At 45.6% G+C, this 19605-nt stretch overlaps 1 protein-coding gene across 3 annotated transcripts in view; it reads right to left on the bottom strand.

Annotated features, from left to right (window-relative positions):
• GUF1 (GTP binding elongation factor GUF1) overlaps positions 1–19605 on the bottom strand; it is a 719613-nt gene that overhangs the window by 325156 nt on the left and 374852 nt on the right. For 2 of the 3 annotated variants that reach the window (XM_069631727.1, XM_069631729.1), the window contains one exon: positions 4752–4955. The exons of the other annotated variant lie outside the window; for it this stretch is intronic. In XM_069631727.1, coding sequence (XP_069487828.1) covers positions 4752–4955 — 204 coding nt within the window. The remainder of the gene's footprint in view (positions 1–4751; positions 4956–19605) is intronic. 3 annotated transcript variants of the gene reach the window in all.

Here is a 19605-nt window from a genome sequence, read left to right as displayed (position 1 = left end):
AGACTTGTCTGATAAGGAATAAGGGATGTATATATAATAATAGTAACTGTGTTTAGAGTGATTTACAATAATAGCGCTGGAGTGTTTCAATAAGTGTGTTTTTAAATAAATAATTATATACTTTGATACCAAAGCTCTGGTCAGTGTTTGCTTGTGCTATTGTGTCGGAGTGCCTATTGTGTATACTTTACATACTGCCTAACTCTTCTTGAGGGAAGTCTGACTGCTCAGCCACAGCTACCAGGTAAATCTGGGTGGTACAGACTGCTACCAAGTGGGTTTACTGCCAACACCTGTAGTCCTAAATCTTTTGCAGTGGTACCCAAGAGAACTGCACAGGTTTCTGCCTAACAAAGGGCTATCCTAGTGCAGCGAGCTTTGGGTATTTTTGATACGTCAAGTTACAGGTACATCCATAATGCTCCCTGTGACCCATGCACAACTGAGTTCTCTGTATTTTGGAGGCACGGTTGTGGTTTCCCTAGAAGCAACAAGGCCTTGGGTAATTGCAACAGCAGTGAGAGAGTGCTAATTTAGCCTTCCACCCGCTTTTAACCATGTATACCTTTTTAAATTGTTGGATATTGAATTCTTGTTTTAGTGAATTGCCAGTTGAAACATATTTTTAGAGTACTTTTATGTAACTGGGGGTTGCAAGTGTTTTTCAGACACTCTTTCATTTTGACCTGGGACAGTTCAAAGCCGAATAATCTGCCTTTAATTTCTTCTGCACACACCTGCGACCTGTCATCTCCGACACAGCATTTATTGCCCCGAGAGACCAGCTGCGCAGCAGGCACGCCTGTAGCGTGCCAAAGGTACACTTAAGACAAGCCCGTCTGTGCCCATCCGGCCCGCGGATGGTCCTTGGGCTCTGACGGCTCATGATGGAATAGATTATAGCTCTCCACAAAGGGAGAAAACTTAACAGCAGTATAAAAGTGTACTATGCTCGGACAGATCTGATGGCCCGGGCCCCTGAAGAGAGCAGGCTCCCGATAGGTTTTGAGAAATGTTTGTCAGTAGGAATAGGGTCAGTAGAGAGCGCAATGACACCTGGTGAACAAATACACAGGTGCAATGATTTCCACTTCGGCAACACTAGGAATACTCCAAGATCTACCCTAATGGGCCTTTTAGTTAATGCCAGGTCGGCAGTTGCACACAGGGTTGATATATTCCCACTTATAGAGGAGTTCTCTCCTAATTTTCTGTGTATAACTGAGACCTGGTTCACTCTTTCGTCTGAGGCAGATATTGTTCAGATGCTTTGAAACACAATTTACTTGCTGTACAAGCGCCTTACAAATGCACAACAAATAAAGTACAATACTCTTTGCTCAGAGAGAGCCCCTCTGGCGGCAGGCAGGGGTTTCGCTTAGATTCATTTAGCATCCCTAACCTGTACTTCACTTGCTTTGAGTCATATTCTTCCATGCAAACTTCTGCTAACTCGGCTTCAATCATCCCACAACACATCTGTTTACATTTTGCCTATAATTTTGAACAATTTGTTGCTGATCCGGCGTTGTTTTACCCTAATTTGTTTATTATGGGAGATTTAGATATTAAGCCGAATAATCCTACTGATATTCATGCAAAAACGCTGATAGTACACTGGCCGATATGGGTGTCGAGTTGTGTAATCATCTTCCTACGCACAGAAGGGGAAATGTGCTCGATTTAATGTTCATTTCTGACAAAGACCATATAGCAGTATTTAACCCACTGCCTGTTCTCGCAGGTCTGATCATTTTGATCTCCTTTGTACCATTTCCTTTTCTACGCCTACCTGCTGTCTGCCTAGTACTCTGTCAGTGGCGGCACTGGGGTGTTTCTCCCCAGAAGCCTTAGATAAACACCTTGTGACAAGTACTAATAATGTTTTTGTCAGAGGCAGCAAATGTTTTTGCGCCAGTCAAAGCTAATTAAACCACGGCTAAGCCCTCAGCATTTCGCTAAGCGGATTCCATCAGCCTCCTGCTCAGCACGGGAACTAGCGAAAGAGCTCTCAGTAGTAACTCCTCTGAGCACAGTGTGATTTAATCAGCCCCTTTGTTGATGAAGATTAAAAAAAAAATCACAAATCTATCTAGCAATGGGATTGGCGACCCAGAGGAGAGGTTCCAGGAGCAACCCTTGAGTTAAATCAATACTTCCGGGATGGTTCAGTTTGAGCCGGTCACAGATGACATGGACAGAGGAGCCCTCCAGAAAATGAAGTTAACTTCCCCAGCCGACTCTATTCCTCTCTGGGTGCTACAGTCTCTGCCTTCGAAGGTCATTCTTCTTTTTACTGCAGCACTTCAGACTTCGTTTTCTATGGGTTTTATCCCTGCATGCACTTAGTCTCATCATTACAGAAAAAGCCTCAGCTCGACCCAGCTTTGGCTGCTAATTATTGGCTTATCTCACTCTTAGCATGTGTCATGAAACTTATGGAGGCTATTGTTACCCCTCAACTCGCCCACTTTTTTGAATCCAGGGCTCTACTACATTCTTTTCAATCTGGTTTCCACCCCGTAGGGGTTTCAGAGTCAGTGATGATTTTGGTCCTGGACAATTTGGCGCGTCTCCAAGACCGCAGGGAGGTCAGTGTTCCGATTCTTGAACTCTCTGCGGCTTTCGACACTATTGATCATTTTATTCTGTTGAAATGCCTGGAAAGGGTAGGAATTTCTGGTCCTCTTCTTCCATGGTTTACATCTTTTCTTTCACAGCGTACCCAGGCGGTGTCATTATTTCCTTTTCAATCCTCTCCACAGTCTCTTTCGTGTGGGGTTCCCCAGAGGTTGCTCCTGTCCCGCTTCTTTTTAATCTTTATTTGCGTCCTCTGGCAGATCTAATTCATGAGCACAAGGTACAGTTTTATACCTATGCCGATGGTGCCTTTTTGACTAGACTCCCCTGTAAGAGACCCACCTCAGTTGAAAAGCTGCCTCGCAGCAGTCGGAGAGTGGATGGGCAAAAACTGCCTGTACCTGAATGGAGAAAAAAATAAGATTATGGTAACAGGCGCTGCTGAATTGCAGGCAGCTTGGACTAATGATTTCTGTCGAGATTCTCTTGGCCTTTTTCCTGTACCCAGTAACTCAGTTAAAAGTCTTGGTATAAAAATCTTGCCTGCTGGCTCTCGGGACCTAAAAATTCTCTTCAGTATGCAATGCTGGTTTTATGAAGCTGAAGATTGTGAGAAAAACGCTGCAATTTTTGTTCCGAGTCTCGAGCAAAGGTGGTAGCTGCATCGACTCTTGGGTCCATTGACTATTGTAATGGAATTTATCTGATCCAAAGACTGCAGCTTCTTCAAAATGCTGCAGCTTGGCTGTCCCTTGGAGTTGGTTGGTTGTCTTACTCACAGACTCTCCTTCGGCAACTTCACTGGCTCCCGTTGAGTAGTCACATTGCGTTTAATATTCTTTGCATCACTCATCAGGCTTTTCATCACCTTGGTTCTGAGTATCTGCAGGCCAAAATGAGTCCCTACGCTCCCTCCCTTCAGCCTCCCAGAGCGTTAGAAATCTACTTATGAGCCTTGTGTTCTTAGGAGAAAAATGCATGATCTTGCCTAAGAGGATCACAGCTTAAAAGTGTCACCTTAAAAACCCCAAATCTTTATAAAGATAAAGGCCCCTCTGCAGCCTGGAAGGGTGCGGGTCGGGGGTAGCTTTGGTTGAGCACCCTGTTGGGTTACAGTAGAGCAGGAGGTGTCTGGGAATTCCATGGGCTGCCTTCCATTCAAAAACCTTGTGTGTTAGACTCTGCATGCAACTCCCCTTGCTTCCACAAGGACTATCCCTTTTTACTGGAACAAGGCTTCATGTTTGTAGGGAGTATGTAGTGAGATTGGCCCTTTGTCCCCAATACTAGGTAAAAATGACTGTTACTGGAATTTAACTCGGCTAGTCTATCACAGAGTCTTGCTGATGTTTGAGGACTGCAAAGGGGATTAAAGATTAAGTCAAATATTTTATATACCCATATTCGCTACCATATCTCTAACCCTCGGATCAGATCGATGGGATCCAGTCAAGGAACAACTATAGCTCCAACTACCGTGGAACTGTGGATAAACATAGAACTATACTCTTCAAAACAGATTTGGGCTAGGCCACACAGACCCTTTAAATGAGCAATGGACACAAATTGCTGCTTCAAGATTTGTTTTAGATGGTAACCACTACCGTCCCAAATCCACAAAATTGCTCCATCTTACTTCCAGATGTGCTGGAGAGGATGAAGGCAAGTAGGAGCTTCAGCACACAAGCAGGTGCTGTGAATCTTAGTGTACAAGAAATGATCAAAACCACAAATGTTTCAGAAAACAATATTTCATGAACTAGATTTTGGTTACAAATATGTTAATCGGAAGACTGTTTGATTCTCTCCTGATTCCGTCTCCTTTACGTTTAGTTCTGGCTTCTATGAAATCCATATTCATGGGCATATTGTACAATGGTAACTCACTGGCCACTTTGTTGATATGGTGATCATAAAGTGTTATATGAAAAATTGAAAAAAAAAATCCATGTAGGATATCTGAACTTTAACTGATCTAACTACAATGGGATTTTCGAGAATGCAAAAGGCACTACAATTTTCACAATCTTTTCAGACAGCACAATTAGACAGATAGCCCCCAAAAGCATACCGATGAAACAAACATTGAGGAATAAGCCACAGCACACTCAATGCTTTGTCAGCAACAGCTACATTTAATTTACACATTAGCAGTAAACTCATTTACGTACAGTTTATTTGCTGGTTGTTCTTCAGGTGTGAGAATGCCAACTTCATTAACTTCATAACTCTTCTTAGTGTGAGCTGAGACAATCTTTTGCCCTTTGTAAATTTCTCCACCAAACAGTGCAATGTTAGCCACGACTCCTCGATAGTGATCAAATGTCGAATCAAAAACTAAAGCTTTAAAACGATCTCCACGCTTCACGCAGGGTCTGTAATGGCAGTACGATGAACAAGATCAATATGGAATTTTGAAATTCACTGTACTGTAAAATGACCTTAAATTATTAACGGTGCATAAATAAGATTACAAATAATAATTGCTAAAACATGGGTCCCTTAAATGACATACCTGGATGGTATAACGTCAATAAGGACATCCAAAGTCTTAATGATAGCTGTAGGTACGGCATGGTATCACAAGTATTGACACTGACACAATGGATACAATTTGTAAAACCTTTATTGAAAATGTTGGGGTTGGAGAAACTCCTATTTTGCCCTATAACTAAGATGGGAGTAGTCTCAACCATCAAACGATAAACAAAACAGTCCTAGTGAAGTCTGTCAAATCAAAATGGCCTATGCAAACAAAACCCAAAGCCTGCTCGATCTCTTGTACAAACGTGTAAAACGCAGAAATGTATACAAAAGGAAAAATCAGTTTTCAAATGATAATGTGGCTGAACCAGCTCTGCTCCCCACGTTAGGCCTCATGGGATAAGGCGATCCTTGTATGCAGGATGTCACTGGGTCGGCTTTCAACACGGTACACAGCTCAAAACTGTGGATCGAGCACGTTAAAGTCTCTTTCTCGGACTTCAAAATGTATGTTTCAACCAAAATGTTCAAAAAGGCCCCCTCTGCCGGGCTCAGACCTCCCACGGTAAAGTTCAACACTAAGTTGCAAGGGGTGGGGGCTCCCTTCCCCAAGCTTAGTATACTTCTGGCCTCACTCAATCGGGCTCAGACCCCTTTTTGGGTGTCAAAGTCTTTCGAATCTGTGTAGTTTTCTTACTGACCACCGCAGGACTACTACAACTCAATGGTCACTATTTTACTTTCACTCTCGCCGTTTACTCGCCTTTTAGCTTCAAACAATGTACCTTTCACCGAGACTTTCGAATGGGCTACTTTTCATCACCGGACCACTCCGTTACTTAGTATCGCTGATGTCACAGCCGCATTTTACTTTACAGTTCATCCACAGGTCTGCCTTTCTTTGTGTCTCACCCACATGTGTGCAGCCTTCAGTGATATGATGTTGCTACTTCATTCACTTTACAGACACCAGTCTCTCAGGTCGCTTGCCAACTCACCGGCTGTGTAAACTTTTTTCTTGTTTGCGGTTTTCCAATTTTCAAGTCAAGATTAGTACCACAGACTTGGCATCGCATCCCCAACTCTGCTGTGCACCCTTGAGGGTTGCTGACATCCTTCAAACGCAATGCAATCTTCACTTATGGAGAAGGCAAGTTTGATGTGAGAGAGTTAGTCTGGTTACTCTCAGTCACCCTCTTCCTCAGCCCAGTGTTTATGTAAAGGGGGCAGGGGGGCGGAAAGAGTTGGGACTTCGGTAAATCCTAAAAAATAGTATGGGTAGATGAACAAAAGATCACAGAATACCTTTTTTCACCATAGGCTATCTCACCCCAACTTCCCGAATAACCTCACCCATGTGATCCTTCCGCAGTGGTCCACCCCCAGGGTCTGGATCCAAAAACGATGGCCGTGCCCTGGCCATCTGAGAGAGAGATCCTTGGGGACTAGCGGGTGAGACACTCTCTGGTTTCTCACATAGCACAAAAGAAGGCCAGATAACAAATGACAAAATTGCACACATTTTCTAAAGCAAATTAAAATTATTATAATGCTACTGTTTTTTTCGCAGGTCTAAACATTTAAATTCGTTACCTCTAAAGAGCGTTGATCAAAAAACAAATAAAAAATAAGCGCATTATTATGTCCTTATGTCCGTTCTCGTACAAGTTCATACAAATCATGTTTATGCTTTCCCACAAAAACTTTGCAACTACCAAACCAATTCTCAAAATGGCTCATATAGGATCTATCTACTGTGAAGGAATCATGAACCAAGACACAGACAACAGATTCAATCTCATCCAAAAGTGTTTTATTAACTTAAATGTCAGAATGGTTGTAGGCCTAACTTGCTGTATGCTAAATTGGGATTTCCCTACCTAAATAAACTAAGGAAAGTCTGAGTCAGTAATTTAAATTTTAAGGCTCACCTTAAAACCACACTACATAATCAGAGGACCATTTATCCACAATCGGTGGTGATGGGATTAATGTTATATGTCAGATATCTATAAGGACCCTTGGCGAGACACAATGGCACACCTCATTAGTAAAGTAGAAGCAGTGCACATGCAATAATGTGGGACCAACACAGGATCAGTGCCCATTCTAATGGTTAAAATAGCTCCTAATTAAAACAATTAAACAACTGCTTAATTTCAAGCCATGTACCAAATGATGACACTGTACAGATGAATTTTGAGACATACTTGGTGAATTAGTAGACATTACTTATAGGATCAGCGGAAATCACTGGCACAAATAAGAGAACTTATACTAATCATAAGATGTTAAGGGTAAAACCTCTCTGTGCTTGAGACGCAGCTCGCTGCACCCAAGCCTAATGGACTAAGCGCACTCACAAACGGTTATACCCTCATTCACCCCCTTTTCTATACATAGTCTCAATATTCAAAAAACAGTTCCAGGTTAACTTAACACTCCTTCTTTCTTGATAGTTGATACAGATTGCTTTCTTCTGCTTCCCTTCAGCAATCTCTTTCATCCACTTGTCTTTGTCATCAGTATAATTCTTTGGCTTTCACAAATAGGGTATTCCCAGTCTAGGCACAGTTGTCGAATGACACGGTCCACCCATTACAGGGCACAACCAGGAACCCTAGGCCTTCTAGCCCACACAGGTTCTTCTGTATCTGTGTGCTGATTCATGCTCACTTGGCTTTTCCTTGTCAGCCTCTTGACTTTGCCACAATGTGTTCTCTCCATTGCCAGTCTCTTGACTTTGCCACAATGTAGTTTCCAATACAGTTTACTTAGTGGTGTTCTCATTCCTTCAGCACATTTGCTTTCATACTTTTTCAGCAATTTTCCATACTTGCTTTTCACTTAGTTTCATACAATTCTTTCTGTGCTTTCACACAAACTTATCTGTTCATAGCTTTGTCAAAAGCTTTCTTTTTAGTTCGGTATTCAATGATCTGAATCTTTCATTCTGTTGCTCATAGTTCATCTCGTCCATCTTATTCCTCATAACCCGTTGCTTTGGGTTCACTGTATCATACACATACTCTCATTCATTCGGCATTTACTTTGGCGTTCCAACAGCCCCCATGAGCGCTCCGGTTCGAGTGCACTCTCCTTTTCATTCACCGGTCCCGGGCTTCTCCTCTGGGCAGCTGCTTCCTCTGTTTCTGCTCTGCCAACAGTTTCTTCTGATGGCGAACCCAGTTCGCACTTCGCCTTCTCTATGTGGGTTGCCGGCAGCTCCACCCGCTTCCCGCAGACGCAGCTTGTGAATCTCTTCCGCGCCCACAGCTCCGGATGCTGCCACTTGACCAATGAGGCTCCCTCCTCTGGGGCCTTCTAGCGGCCCGCCTTGGCCTCGGCTTCACAGCTTCTTGGGGTACCTGCCGTTGTCCTGGATCTCCTGCAGGACCCTACTCGGCCGCCTCCTTGTCTGCAGAATTCATTGCACTGGCCCAAAAAGCTCAGCCCGGCTTCTCTCCTGCAGGTCTCTCCCGCTAACGTGTTGGCCCCACCTTTGAGGCACCTGCAACCATTTGACAGGTGTGAGTCCATGGTTCAATTGCCCGACTACAATTAGTGGAGCACTCTAGTACTGAGACGAGGAAGAGGCCTGCCGACTGGTGCAAGGGTCAGGCATGTCCAGAGTGGTGAAATGACAAGGTAGTGTGCATTGCTCTTAGTCAGCCCTTCCTCATCCCAGTAGTATAATGGTCTGATGCGGAATAATTAGGGAAGATGGTATGCAACAGCCTATAAAGGCAGGGGGAGGGTGATGTTGCTTCTCACAAGGAAAAGAGGGATGCCATGTTTCTCCTGCGGATATCCTCTCCCCTATCTCCAAGGACCCTCCACCCATCTGATCCTCCTTCACATATCCACCCCCAGGGTCAGGATCCAAAAGCGATGGCCTTTCCCTAGCCACCTTAGAGGTGGATCCAAGGGGAGTATGTGTGAGGATACCCTCAGGTTTCTCTGACTACCTGCCATATGTTGCCCACATTTCATCCTGCCTTTTGTCTTTGCATGAACTTGAAGGCTTTGGTAGGTTTGTGATATCTCGTATTTATTCTTTGGCTTCAACTTTTGTTTAACATCATTTGATATTTTCGAAAAGCCAGGAGTGGGACTGTTGCAGGAATGTGGCCAAAGCCCTCGGTACAGAACAATTTGCTCAGTTTTGCCTACAAGAAGTAGGAGAGGCCTCTAACCAGGGGAATCTGTTTATTTTATTTATTTGGAAGGTGCCGAAAGCACATGGGCATTGGGGAACCCATAACATTCACACAGCAAGACGACCATCAAGCAACAGGATACAGGGGATCGTACAATCAGGGGGTGGGGTGCAAATCACTTGAGATAAGTTTTCAAAGCTTTTTTGAAAGTTCCTAGTGCCTCTTCCAACCTCAAGGTAATGGGGAGAGCGTTCCAAAAGATTGCTGCCTTAACTGGAAAAGATCTGCCAAGTCCATTAGTACGTCTATGACCAGGGCAGATTATCTGCTTCTTTCCACTAGATCGCAGATTTCTTAGCGGGCAATATTGTGGCATGGATGTTTTTAGATAAGCAGGGGCTTGCCCAGAAATATATTTGAAAACCATACTTCCTGTCTTAAACAGGATTCGTTCCTTGACAGGAAGCCAGTGAAGGTTATGTCGGTGATTGGAGATGCTAGCATGACTAGCAACCTTTTTGACGATACGTACAGCATCGTTTTGCAGAACCTGAAATTTGTTTAGGCATGCGTTTGAGCCTCCAATCAACAGGGAGTTACAAAAATCTAACCTCAAGTTGATTGTTGCTCGAGCTAAGGTGGCACTGTTCTCTTCCGAAATGTACGGACAAATGTTTCGGAGAAGGTGGAGCTGGTAATTACAATTTCGGATCAGCTGACTGACATGTGCCTCGGAACTCAGAGTGGCCTCCAGCTGAACACCAGGCGTTTTCACCTGAGTTTGAATCTGGATGGTTTGTCTCAGATTCTAAAACTCGTGCAAGCCGGATTGAGTTTTGCCTGGAGCCAAAAACCAGAATTTCTGTCTTGTTGGTGTTTAGACAAAGCCAGATGGAGGCCATCCAGAGTTCTATCTGACGGAGGAAGTGGGAGATGGATCTGTTATCCTTAAAATAGTCCCCAGTGGATTCTAGGACCAGCTGGGTGTCATCGGCGTAGTTCGTAAAAAATACCCTTTGATAATCCAATAGTGAAAAGAGAGTTCTTATGTATATGTTGAATAAAATAGGGGACAAACTTGTCCCTTGAGGAACTCTGCACCAAATGAGAGCTGATGGAGAGAGGACAGATCCCCACTGAATTTTGTATTTGCGTCCTGATAGAAATGAATTAAACCAATCAAACGCACTCTCGGAGCAATGTCCCAGATGGCGCAAGGACTGCAGGAGGCGTTGGTGATCGACTAAGTCAAAAGACGCAAACAGGTCCATAAGTAGCAGCATTCCCACTTTGCCCTTTTCGACGATACCCAGCATTTAAGATTGTAGATCGAATAGCGCTGTCTCAGTACTATAGCGGGGTCGAAAACTCGATGGTCTGTTGTGGAGGATGTTATGTGTTTCTACTTAAGCTTGGAATTACACGCAGATTTTAAGAAGGAATTGAGAGTTGGTTATAGGTCTCAGTGAACCTGGATCCCTAGGGTCGTACACTGTTTTTCTTTTTAGCAGTGGAGTAACTGTAACAGCTTTAATTGCTGATGTCAACAAGCTATCTATAAAGGATGCGTTAATAAATCTGGTCAGAAAAGGGGCAAAAAGGTCTCTGTGTTCTAAAATGAGCTTAGGCGGGATGATGTTTTCAGAGCATGAGGTGGGACGCATAGTGGATAAAAGACTCTGCATCTCCAGTACAGTTATAGGTGAGTAGGCAAAAGATTGGTATTCGCTTCTAGAAGCATGACCCTGAATCTTAGTCGAGAGTGCGACATTAGGCAGCGCTACACTGATTTTCTCTCTGGCCTTCGTTATTTTGGCTTCAAATGCTGTTTGTACATCTATGCAGCCCTGCTGAGAGGGAACAGATGGAGTAAGAAGAGACTTAAGTTTTCAATAAGTCTAAGAATTTCAAAACGTTTTTTTGGGCAGTTGGAGCCCTGGTTAATCTCAAGATTATAATACTACTTCTTAGTTTCGATGATTTTATTCTTGTAGGTTTTATCTAGTTCTTTCCATATTGATTTGTTTTCATCAGTTGGTCTTTTAACCAGCGTAGTTCTAGTTTATGTTTTTCATTCTTTATTGCTGTGAGTTGAGGAGTGAATATTTTGTGATTGGAGTTATCCCTCACAATTTTAGATCGAAGAGGAGCTTTTGCATCAAGCAGTTTAGAAAAGGTGCTTGAGAATGAGGAGTTCAAGTACTCAGCTGAATACTCACTCGCAGTCTCAGTCATGAGAGTTGATAAACAAAAAGGACAGGTCCTGCACATGAATCCTGTTGATGTTACGATTGATAATGGTCTTGGAGGGGTTCTGAGGTTTAAATACTGCCTCTGGTAACTGGACGTGAAATTTCACAATGTAATGGTCCGACCAATACAGGGATACGTTCAATCAATAGTGGTTAAAACAATTCTAGAGACCACCCAATCTAACATGTGGTTCTTATCACTGGTGGGGTCCTTATTTACCACTTGGAAGTTCAGATTATTTAAGGTTTTTTCAAGTTCAATAGCTCCTTTATCTGTTTTATGTCCTCTCCAGTAATTCAAATCACCTAAGAGAAGAGAGGCTCGGTTTTGGCCCTCAAGGGAGCTTATGGTCTGAGAAAGTTACTCTAGGAAGTCCGACATAGCCAATGGAGGGTGATAAATATGAATAAAATTCACACATGTATTTGTTTAGTTTAACTAGTAAGATTTTGCAACCATGGCAGGAGACGGGAGAAGGGAAGAGCGCCAAATCAGTTTTTGCTATGATTGCCACTCTGCCTCCTAGACCCTCTTCTCTGTTTTTGCAGAAGATGAAATACCCTGAGGGGACTGCAAGATTAATGGATGGTCCACTGATGTCTCTGATCCAGGTCTCATTGAGAAACAAAATGTTGAGTTGGCTGTCCTGGTTCAGATCATGGATGTCTCTGGCATGACTAATCCATGATCTGTTCAATGCACAATGTTTTGGTGGTGGAGGTGCTGGGGCCTCTGCATCGCCTGGTCTCAGGCCCCAGATATTTTTTTGTGGCCAAATGGATTAAGGAAGCTGATGGTGCTGCTTTGATTGTTTACTTGCACCTGTGTGCTTTCTTTTTTTTAAAACAAGGGTATGTGTATGGCAAGTTGGGCAGGTGATCTCTCGCTTCCCGCTGATTGAGGCAGGTTTACTCACTGGGCAGAGTATAAGAACCATATAATGGGAGCTTTCCTGTTCCTCTTTTTCAGCATGTTATGTCATTTAAGCATTCAGGGAATTCAGTTGCCTGTAAATCAGAAGCCTGAATCGCGACCAGTTGATCTAACAGACAATTAGTGGGAGGAAAGCTCAGGGGCAACGTGCTCGCCTTGGAAGCAAGACGGCGCGGAGCAACACAGGTTCGATCCCCAGGCCCACGCTTCGAAACCTCTGAGTATTAAGCACGTTATAAATAACCAAATATATGACAATGCATTATTTACCGTAAAAGCATTTCTGATGGTTGTATCTGCTTAGATTCACATGCTGTGCATAGGTCCGACATCCAGTGGTCACTGCGGAGTATTGCATTTTGTTTTTCGTAGTCGAAAAGGGGACGTCGACAAGGCGGGTCTGTAACACTATCCCTATAGTGAGGTGCGGTGTACCCACAATCCCTCACGCGGTGAGGTCCCTCTGTTTGTATTTTTTCTGCCCTGAGGGAGCCTTCTGGACGTGAGTGAGTACAGAAAAGAGAGAGATATAAAAGGATGTCTATGTTCCTTCCATCCGAGCGGGGAGGAAGGGTGGGCGCATGTGAATCTAAGCAGATACAACCATCAGAAATGCTTTTACGGTAAGTAATGCATTGTCTTCTGATGTTTGTTAATCTGCTTAGAATCACATGCTGTGCATAGACTAGCGAGCAGTACCCGGAGTTGGAGGTGGGTTGTGAGAAGGAACAGTAGAGAAAAGGTGTCTTAATACTGCTTGTCCCACCTGGGAATGAGCTCTAGAGTGGGCATCTAGACAGTAATGTTTTGTAAAGGTGTGTACAGAACTCCAGGTTGCCGCTTTGCAGATGGACTCAAGGGGAACATTTGCAATGAATGCTATGGATGCCCCAGTGCCACGAGTAGAGTGTGCTCTTGGCTTGAAGGGTAGTTCTCTCTTAGAAAGAGTATAACAGAGAGTGATACATTGAACAATCCATCTAGATATAGTGGACTTTGATACTGCATCTCCTTCTCTTCCTGCTGCCACCGAGACAAAGAACTGATTAGTCTTTCTCAGTGGTCTAGTTCTTTCCATATAAAACATGACAGCTCTGCGCACATCAAGTGTATGCAGGCTCTTTTCTCCTAGATTTGAAGGATTTTGAAAGAACGTTGGTAGTTCTATTGAATGATTGACATGCAATTTAGAGATCAATTTCAGTGCAAACCTTGGGTGTGTGCGTAGAACCGTTACAAAGAGGTCTAGAACAGAAAGAGCCTGTAGTTCACTTACTCTCCTAATGGAGGTGATAGCTATTAGAAAAGCAGTCTTAAGAGTGAGGTCTTTAAGTGTTGCCTTGTGCATGGGTTCAAAGGGTGAACCCATGAGCCTGGTGAGTACCACATTTAGATCCCAGCCGGGAGCTGGGTTTGCTATTGGAGGGTGTATCCTTTTTACCCCTTCCATGAAGGCTTTGATCACTGGGACTTTCCACCATGACACTTTGAGTTGGGAAGTGGTGTATGCAGAAAGTGCCGCTAGGTGGACTTTAATAGAATTGAATACTAGACCTGTGTCCAGCAAATGGGTCAGGAACAGAACAATTTGTGTGGGAGAGCAGTCAACGGGGTTGATGCTTCTTCCTCTACACCAGATGACAAATCTCTTCCATTTGCTAGAATAACAGTGACGAGTGTTAGGTTTTCTAGCTTCCCTGAGGATGTCCATGCACCTTTGTGGAAGTTGTAAATGTCCAAATTCTATGACCTCAGAAGCCAGGCAGCTAAATTCAAAGTTTGAGGGCATGGATGCAGTGTCCTGCCCTTGTCCTGTGACAGCATGTTGTACGGGCATGGCAGTTTCACTGGTGGAGACAGAGACATCTCCATCAGATGAGCGAACCATGGTTGCCGGGCCCACATAGGGGCCACTAGTATCATGGTGGCTTGTTCCCGGTGCATCTTGGGCACAATCTTGTTGAGAAGGGTAGTTGGGGGGGAAAAGCGTAAACAAATTTCCCCGACCATGGAATCGATAGACCGCTCCCCTTGGACTGGTTCTGAGGGTACCTGGAGGCGTAATCTTGGCATTGTGAGTTCTCCAGAGTTGCGAACAGGTCTATTCTGGGAAACCCCACTGTGTGAAGACGTCGAAGACAATGTCTTCGTGTAACCGCCATTCGTACTCTGTGGGCAGGGGGAAATCTCTGCTGAGTTTGCCTGCTAGCAGATTGAGTTCCCCTGGCACATGTTGTGACTGTAGGAACATGTGTCTGAGAGCCCACTTCCAGATGTTCTGGGACAGCTTGGACAGTCCTGGAGAGTGGGTTCCCCCTTGCTTGTTGAGGTAGTACATGGCTGTGATGCTGTCCGTGAGGACCATCACCATCTTTCCTTGTAGGTGTTCCTGGAAGGCTTTCAGTGCCTTGAACACCGCCAGTAACTCCAGTAGATTTATGTGCTTGGATGCTACGCTCGGAGTCCACACTCCGTGAGCAGTCTGATGGGATAGGTGAGCCCCTCATCCTGTGAGGGATGCGTCTGTGGTTAGAGTGGCTTCCACTGCGGGTGTGGCAAAAGGTTTCCCTATTAGCAGGTTTTCCTTTGCCCACCACCGTAGCGAGAGAACCAAGGCCTGCGAGACCACCACTAGATCGTCCCATTGTCCACTGGCTGTTGAGCCACTCTTGCATTGGGCGCATGCGCAGGCGCGCGTGAGGTACCAAATAAATACATGACGCCATCATTCCTAGCAAGCGCATTGCTTTGCGTACCTTCACCTCTCGACCTGCCACATATTGGGGGATCTGAAACAGCATGTTTTGGACCCTCTCGTTGGAGGGGAAGACAAGGCCGTCCTTTGTTCGAATTAGAGCCCCTAGGAATTGTTTGATCTGGCTGGGGTCTAAGCTGGACTTCTTCTCGTTGATGGAGAAGCCCAGTTGGAACAAAAGGTCTACATTCTTTTCGGTATTCGAGAAGCATGTTTCTTAAGAATCCCCTGTTATGAGCCAATCGTGGAGGTAAGGGTATACTGGGATGGACAACCTGCGCAGATGGGCCGCTGCCACTGCCAGTACTTTCATGAATACCCTTGGTGCTGATGCTATCCCGAAGGGTAGCACTCTGAACTGGTAGTGTTTGTTCTCTATCATGAACCTGAGGTATTTTCTGTGTGCTGGCAACATTAAAATATGAAAGTATACATCTTTCATGTCCAGTGTTGTCATGTAATCCCCTTGTTATAGCAAGGGGATTACTTCCTGTAAGGTTACCATACAAAACTTTTGGGGTTTGACAAATTTGTTCGCTGGGCGCAGATCTAATACAGGGCGCATGGTTAGGTCCTTTTTGGGTACAAGGAAGTACACTGAATAAATACCTTCCGTTACCTGAGATAGAGGCATGACCTCTATAGCTCCTTTTTCCAGTAGCTGTTCCACTTCCTGTACAAGGATGAAAAGGTGTTCTGGTGTCATGCGTCGTCCCCGTGGGGGTTTGTATGTTGGGGAACTATTGAATTCTATACAGTAGCCGCGGGCTATGGTTGATAGTACCCAACGGTCTGATGTTATTCCCTCCCATGCTGGAAGAAACGATGTTAACCGGCCCCCGACCGGCGATGCATGGGAGGGGACCCGAATCTTCGGGTCATTTGCTGTTATTGGCCTGGGAGCCTCTAGGGGTAGAGGCCCAACCTCTCCCCTTGCCACGGCGTTGGCCTCTCTGATTGTACTGGCCACTATTACCTTGGTTAGAGGACCAGTTGTTGGCAGAGTATTGTTGTTGTTGATTCTGCTGCTGGCGTTGGCCACGAAAAAAGCGCTTATTGCCATAGCCGCGTCTGTTAGGGGGCCTAGAAATCTGGTCAAGGGTCTTGATTGTATCAAACTCCCTTTTAGCATTTTCTAGAGCCTCATCAACTGCCTTACCAAAGAGATTGGTATCCTCTATAGGTTTGTTGATCAGGGAAGCCTGTGTTTCAGGTTTAAACCCCGAATTGCGCAGCCAGACATGGCGTTTGAGGAGTATCCCTTGGACTAGGGAACGCCCAGCAGTCTCTGCAGCATCTAAAGTGTTTTTAACGATGCTTTGGTTCACTAGTGTCCCTTCCGTGATTGTGGCCAGAAGGCGTGTACGCAGGGGTTCTGGTGCCTCTTCAGCGTCGCTACGTAGCTTGCTCCACTGTGCGTCTGCGTAGCTTGCTAGTAAAGAGTTGTTATTAGCGATCCTTGCTGAGAAAGCGGCGGAAGCTGTGATTCTTTTCCCCAGGGCATACAGCTTTTTCCCCTCCTTGTCTAGGGGTGCCTCGCTGGTGGACAGTGGCACCCCTGCCCTCTTCCTTGTATTTGTTACTACAAGGGAGTCTGGTACGGAGTGGCCCCTGACGTACAAAGGGTCAGAAGGAGATGGACTGAAGAGTTTTTCTATTCGAGGGTTGGCCCCTCTGACCAACGCAGGAGTGGATAGAGAAGGGGTAATTCTTCTTTTTACTGAGGCGAGGAGTGGAATGGTTTGACTGACAGGGGGTTTCTCCTTAATTACTTTTTCCACAAAGTCAATGTCAGGAGAGGTCTCCCCTGTGTCTAATTCGAAATGCGCTGCTGCTTTGCGCAACAGTGCATTAAACGTAGGCTGGTCATCTATAGGAGATGTGTTCCTAATAGGCGAGTCTTTGGGAGGAGATAGGGTTATGGCATCAGGGTCAGAGCACGCTGATGGGGACTGCCAGGGGTGTGAGGTAACTACCTCTAGTTCTTCTCCGAAGCCCCCTGTACCTGTATCTGGATCTTCTTGAAAACCCTCCTCCTCTGGGTTTCGTTCTTCCTGTACACCCATAAAATCATCCTCTTCCTGAAATTGTTGTTCCTCTTCAGTGAGGACATACACATCTAATTCTTCATGTGAAGGATTAAACAGCCTAGGAAATTTGACCCTGGGGTCCTCCTGGGCTCCTTCTCTTGGTCTTTTGGGCGTTGGTAGGTTTTGGTTTTCCATAAACCTTTCCATTTTCTCCATACAGAAATGGAGTATCTCCAGAGTTTCATGGGGTACCCCTGAGTAGTCTAGGGGGGGGGGGGGGGAATTAGTGTTTTCTGCCTGGAAACGCTTTGACCTCTCCCATAACGTCGAAGAAAGGTTTCCGTCGCCTTCTGAAAAGCCTTCCGGTAGGCCAGGAGTCCCTCTAGATGAAGGGGGCAGTTCCTGGCTCCCCTTCGGCTTTTTCGACATTTCTTTAGCCCTTTGCGCGGTATTCGACGTGTCTTTCGTGGTCCGCTTATGGGTATCGGCGGAAACAATCCTCGCTAGGCTCTCGACAAGTAAATTGTCTGTGGAGGTTTCTGGTCTCGACGTTACGGGCGTTGCGTGTTGTACTGCGACTGGTGCTCTTACATGGAGCGTTATGTCGGATGGTTTTGGGGTAGCGCCTTTATCTGTGGAAAGCCCAATCGCTGGTCGCAGCTGCGTTTGCGAGTGGGGCTTTAGACTCTTACGGTCTGAGGTAGACGCCGGGGTGCCCTGCGTCTCCTTCGGCACTGATTGATTCTTCGTCTTCGACGAAGAAGAGCCGTGGGTTGTGTGCTTATGGGAGTGAGTCTTTTGTGCGTCCTTGTCGCCGCGGTGTTCATCCCCGTAAGCAGGGCGTGAGCCGAGCCCGTCGGGGCCGGGGGCGGACGTCGAGGAGCGTGAGCGCTCCCTCAAGAGGTTTAAGACTTCCGCAATGGAGGTCGTGTTATCACCTTCCTCGTCACTTTCCGCGGCGGCGGGTGAGGAATTGGACTTCGACATGGCGTAGGCCGCCCACCTCTTGACTCTACGTTCTTTTAGAGTTTTGGGTTTCAAAAGTTGACAAGCCGCGCAGCCGTCTTCTTTATGATCGAGGGGCAAGCAACGATTACAGCGTTTATGCTTGTCCTTCCAGGTGTACTTGCCCTTGCAGCGCGGGCAAAACCTAAAGGGTGTCCTCTCCATAGCTGAGGCAATAATTTGTGGTGATGATAACCCCGAGGGAAAGGGAAGGGAAAAGGAAAGTCATTCTCGAAGATAAACAGGATAGTTCCACCCCCACTCTCCCTACTGTATGTTGGCCGGCGAGGCCAGGCCACGTGTTAGGCAGCGCCGAAGGATCTCCTCCGTCTCGTCTCCTCCGTCGAAGATCTTGTTCGGCGGAGAAACAGCTTTGCAGCTACGTCGAGGGGAGGGATCTATGTGTTAATGTAATAAGTCAGGACAAGGTCAAGGAAATATGTTTTGCAATGTCTCTCGAGGAGCTCTGCGTAAAGGCGACCAAAAGCTGGGCGGAAAAAAACAATCTGAGGGACCTCGACGCGTGAGGGATTGTGGGTACACCGAACGTCACTATAGGGATAGTGTTACAGACACGCCTTGTCGACGTCCCCTTTTCGACTACGAAAAACAAAATGCAATACTCCGCAGTGACCACTGGATGTCGGACCTATGCACAGCATGTGATTCTAAGCAGATTAACAAACATCAGAAATATATATATATGTAAACAAAACAAGGAGCGGTGGCAGGGGCATTACTCTGGGTCCGAGCTGAAGCATACTCAAACAGTACTGCCACCCCTCAAGTTTGGTTGGCACATCAGACTGGTGACTGGGGCTCCATAGGAGCTGCACCTGGGCTACTCTTGCCTAACTTTGGAGTGCCACACTGATCGTAACTCTCTCCCCCTCCCCAATGAGGGCTAACATTGAAAATGGGGGAAGAGATGGATCCTGGCATCAGGTTAGCTCTCTCGAATATGTGTTTCACCCCTCTCTTCCAACCAACTATTTCTACCATCACCATTCGTTGCCAAGCAGGCTGCTCACAAGCAACATCATGGACACTGCATTGCAGCAAACTCACTCACATCACCATAGACCATAGACCCCTTCAGCACTCCATCGTCCACCACTACGTGAAAACTATTGCTTGCCAATATCCGCTCAGCAATCATCAACGCAACAGACATCGCCAACCTCATTGCCATACAGGATTTGGGTGCCATCTTCAATACTGAGACCTGGATGACATCCACCAACACCCACATCCTTGATGTCTTCATCCCCAACAGGCTAGAGAATTCTACAAGACAGTAAACAAGATTGGCGGAGGCCTCGACATCCTTCACAAGGCATCATGGCCATGCACCCAACTGAATGTCGCCACCATTGTCTCTTTTCGAAAACATTTCCAGCCACTT

This window comes from Ambystoma mexicanum, chromosome 6q (assembly GCF_040938575.1).
Source record: "Ambystoma mexicanum isolate Mex_15411 chromosome 6q, UKY_AmexF1_1, whole genome shotgun sequence".
NCBI lineage: Eukaryota > Metazoa > Chordata > Amphibia > Caudata > Ambystomatidae > Ambystoma > Ambystoma mexicanum.
This window is presented reverse-complemented; position numbering and strand designations above follow the sequence as displayed.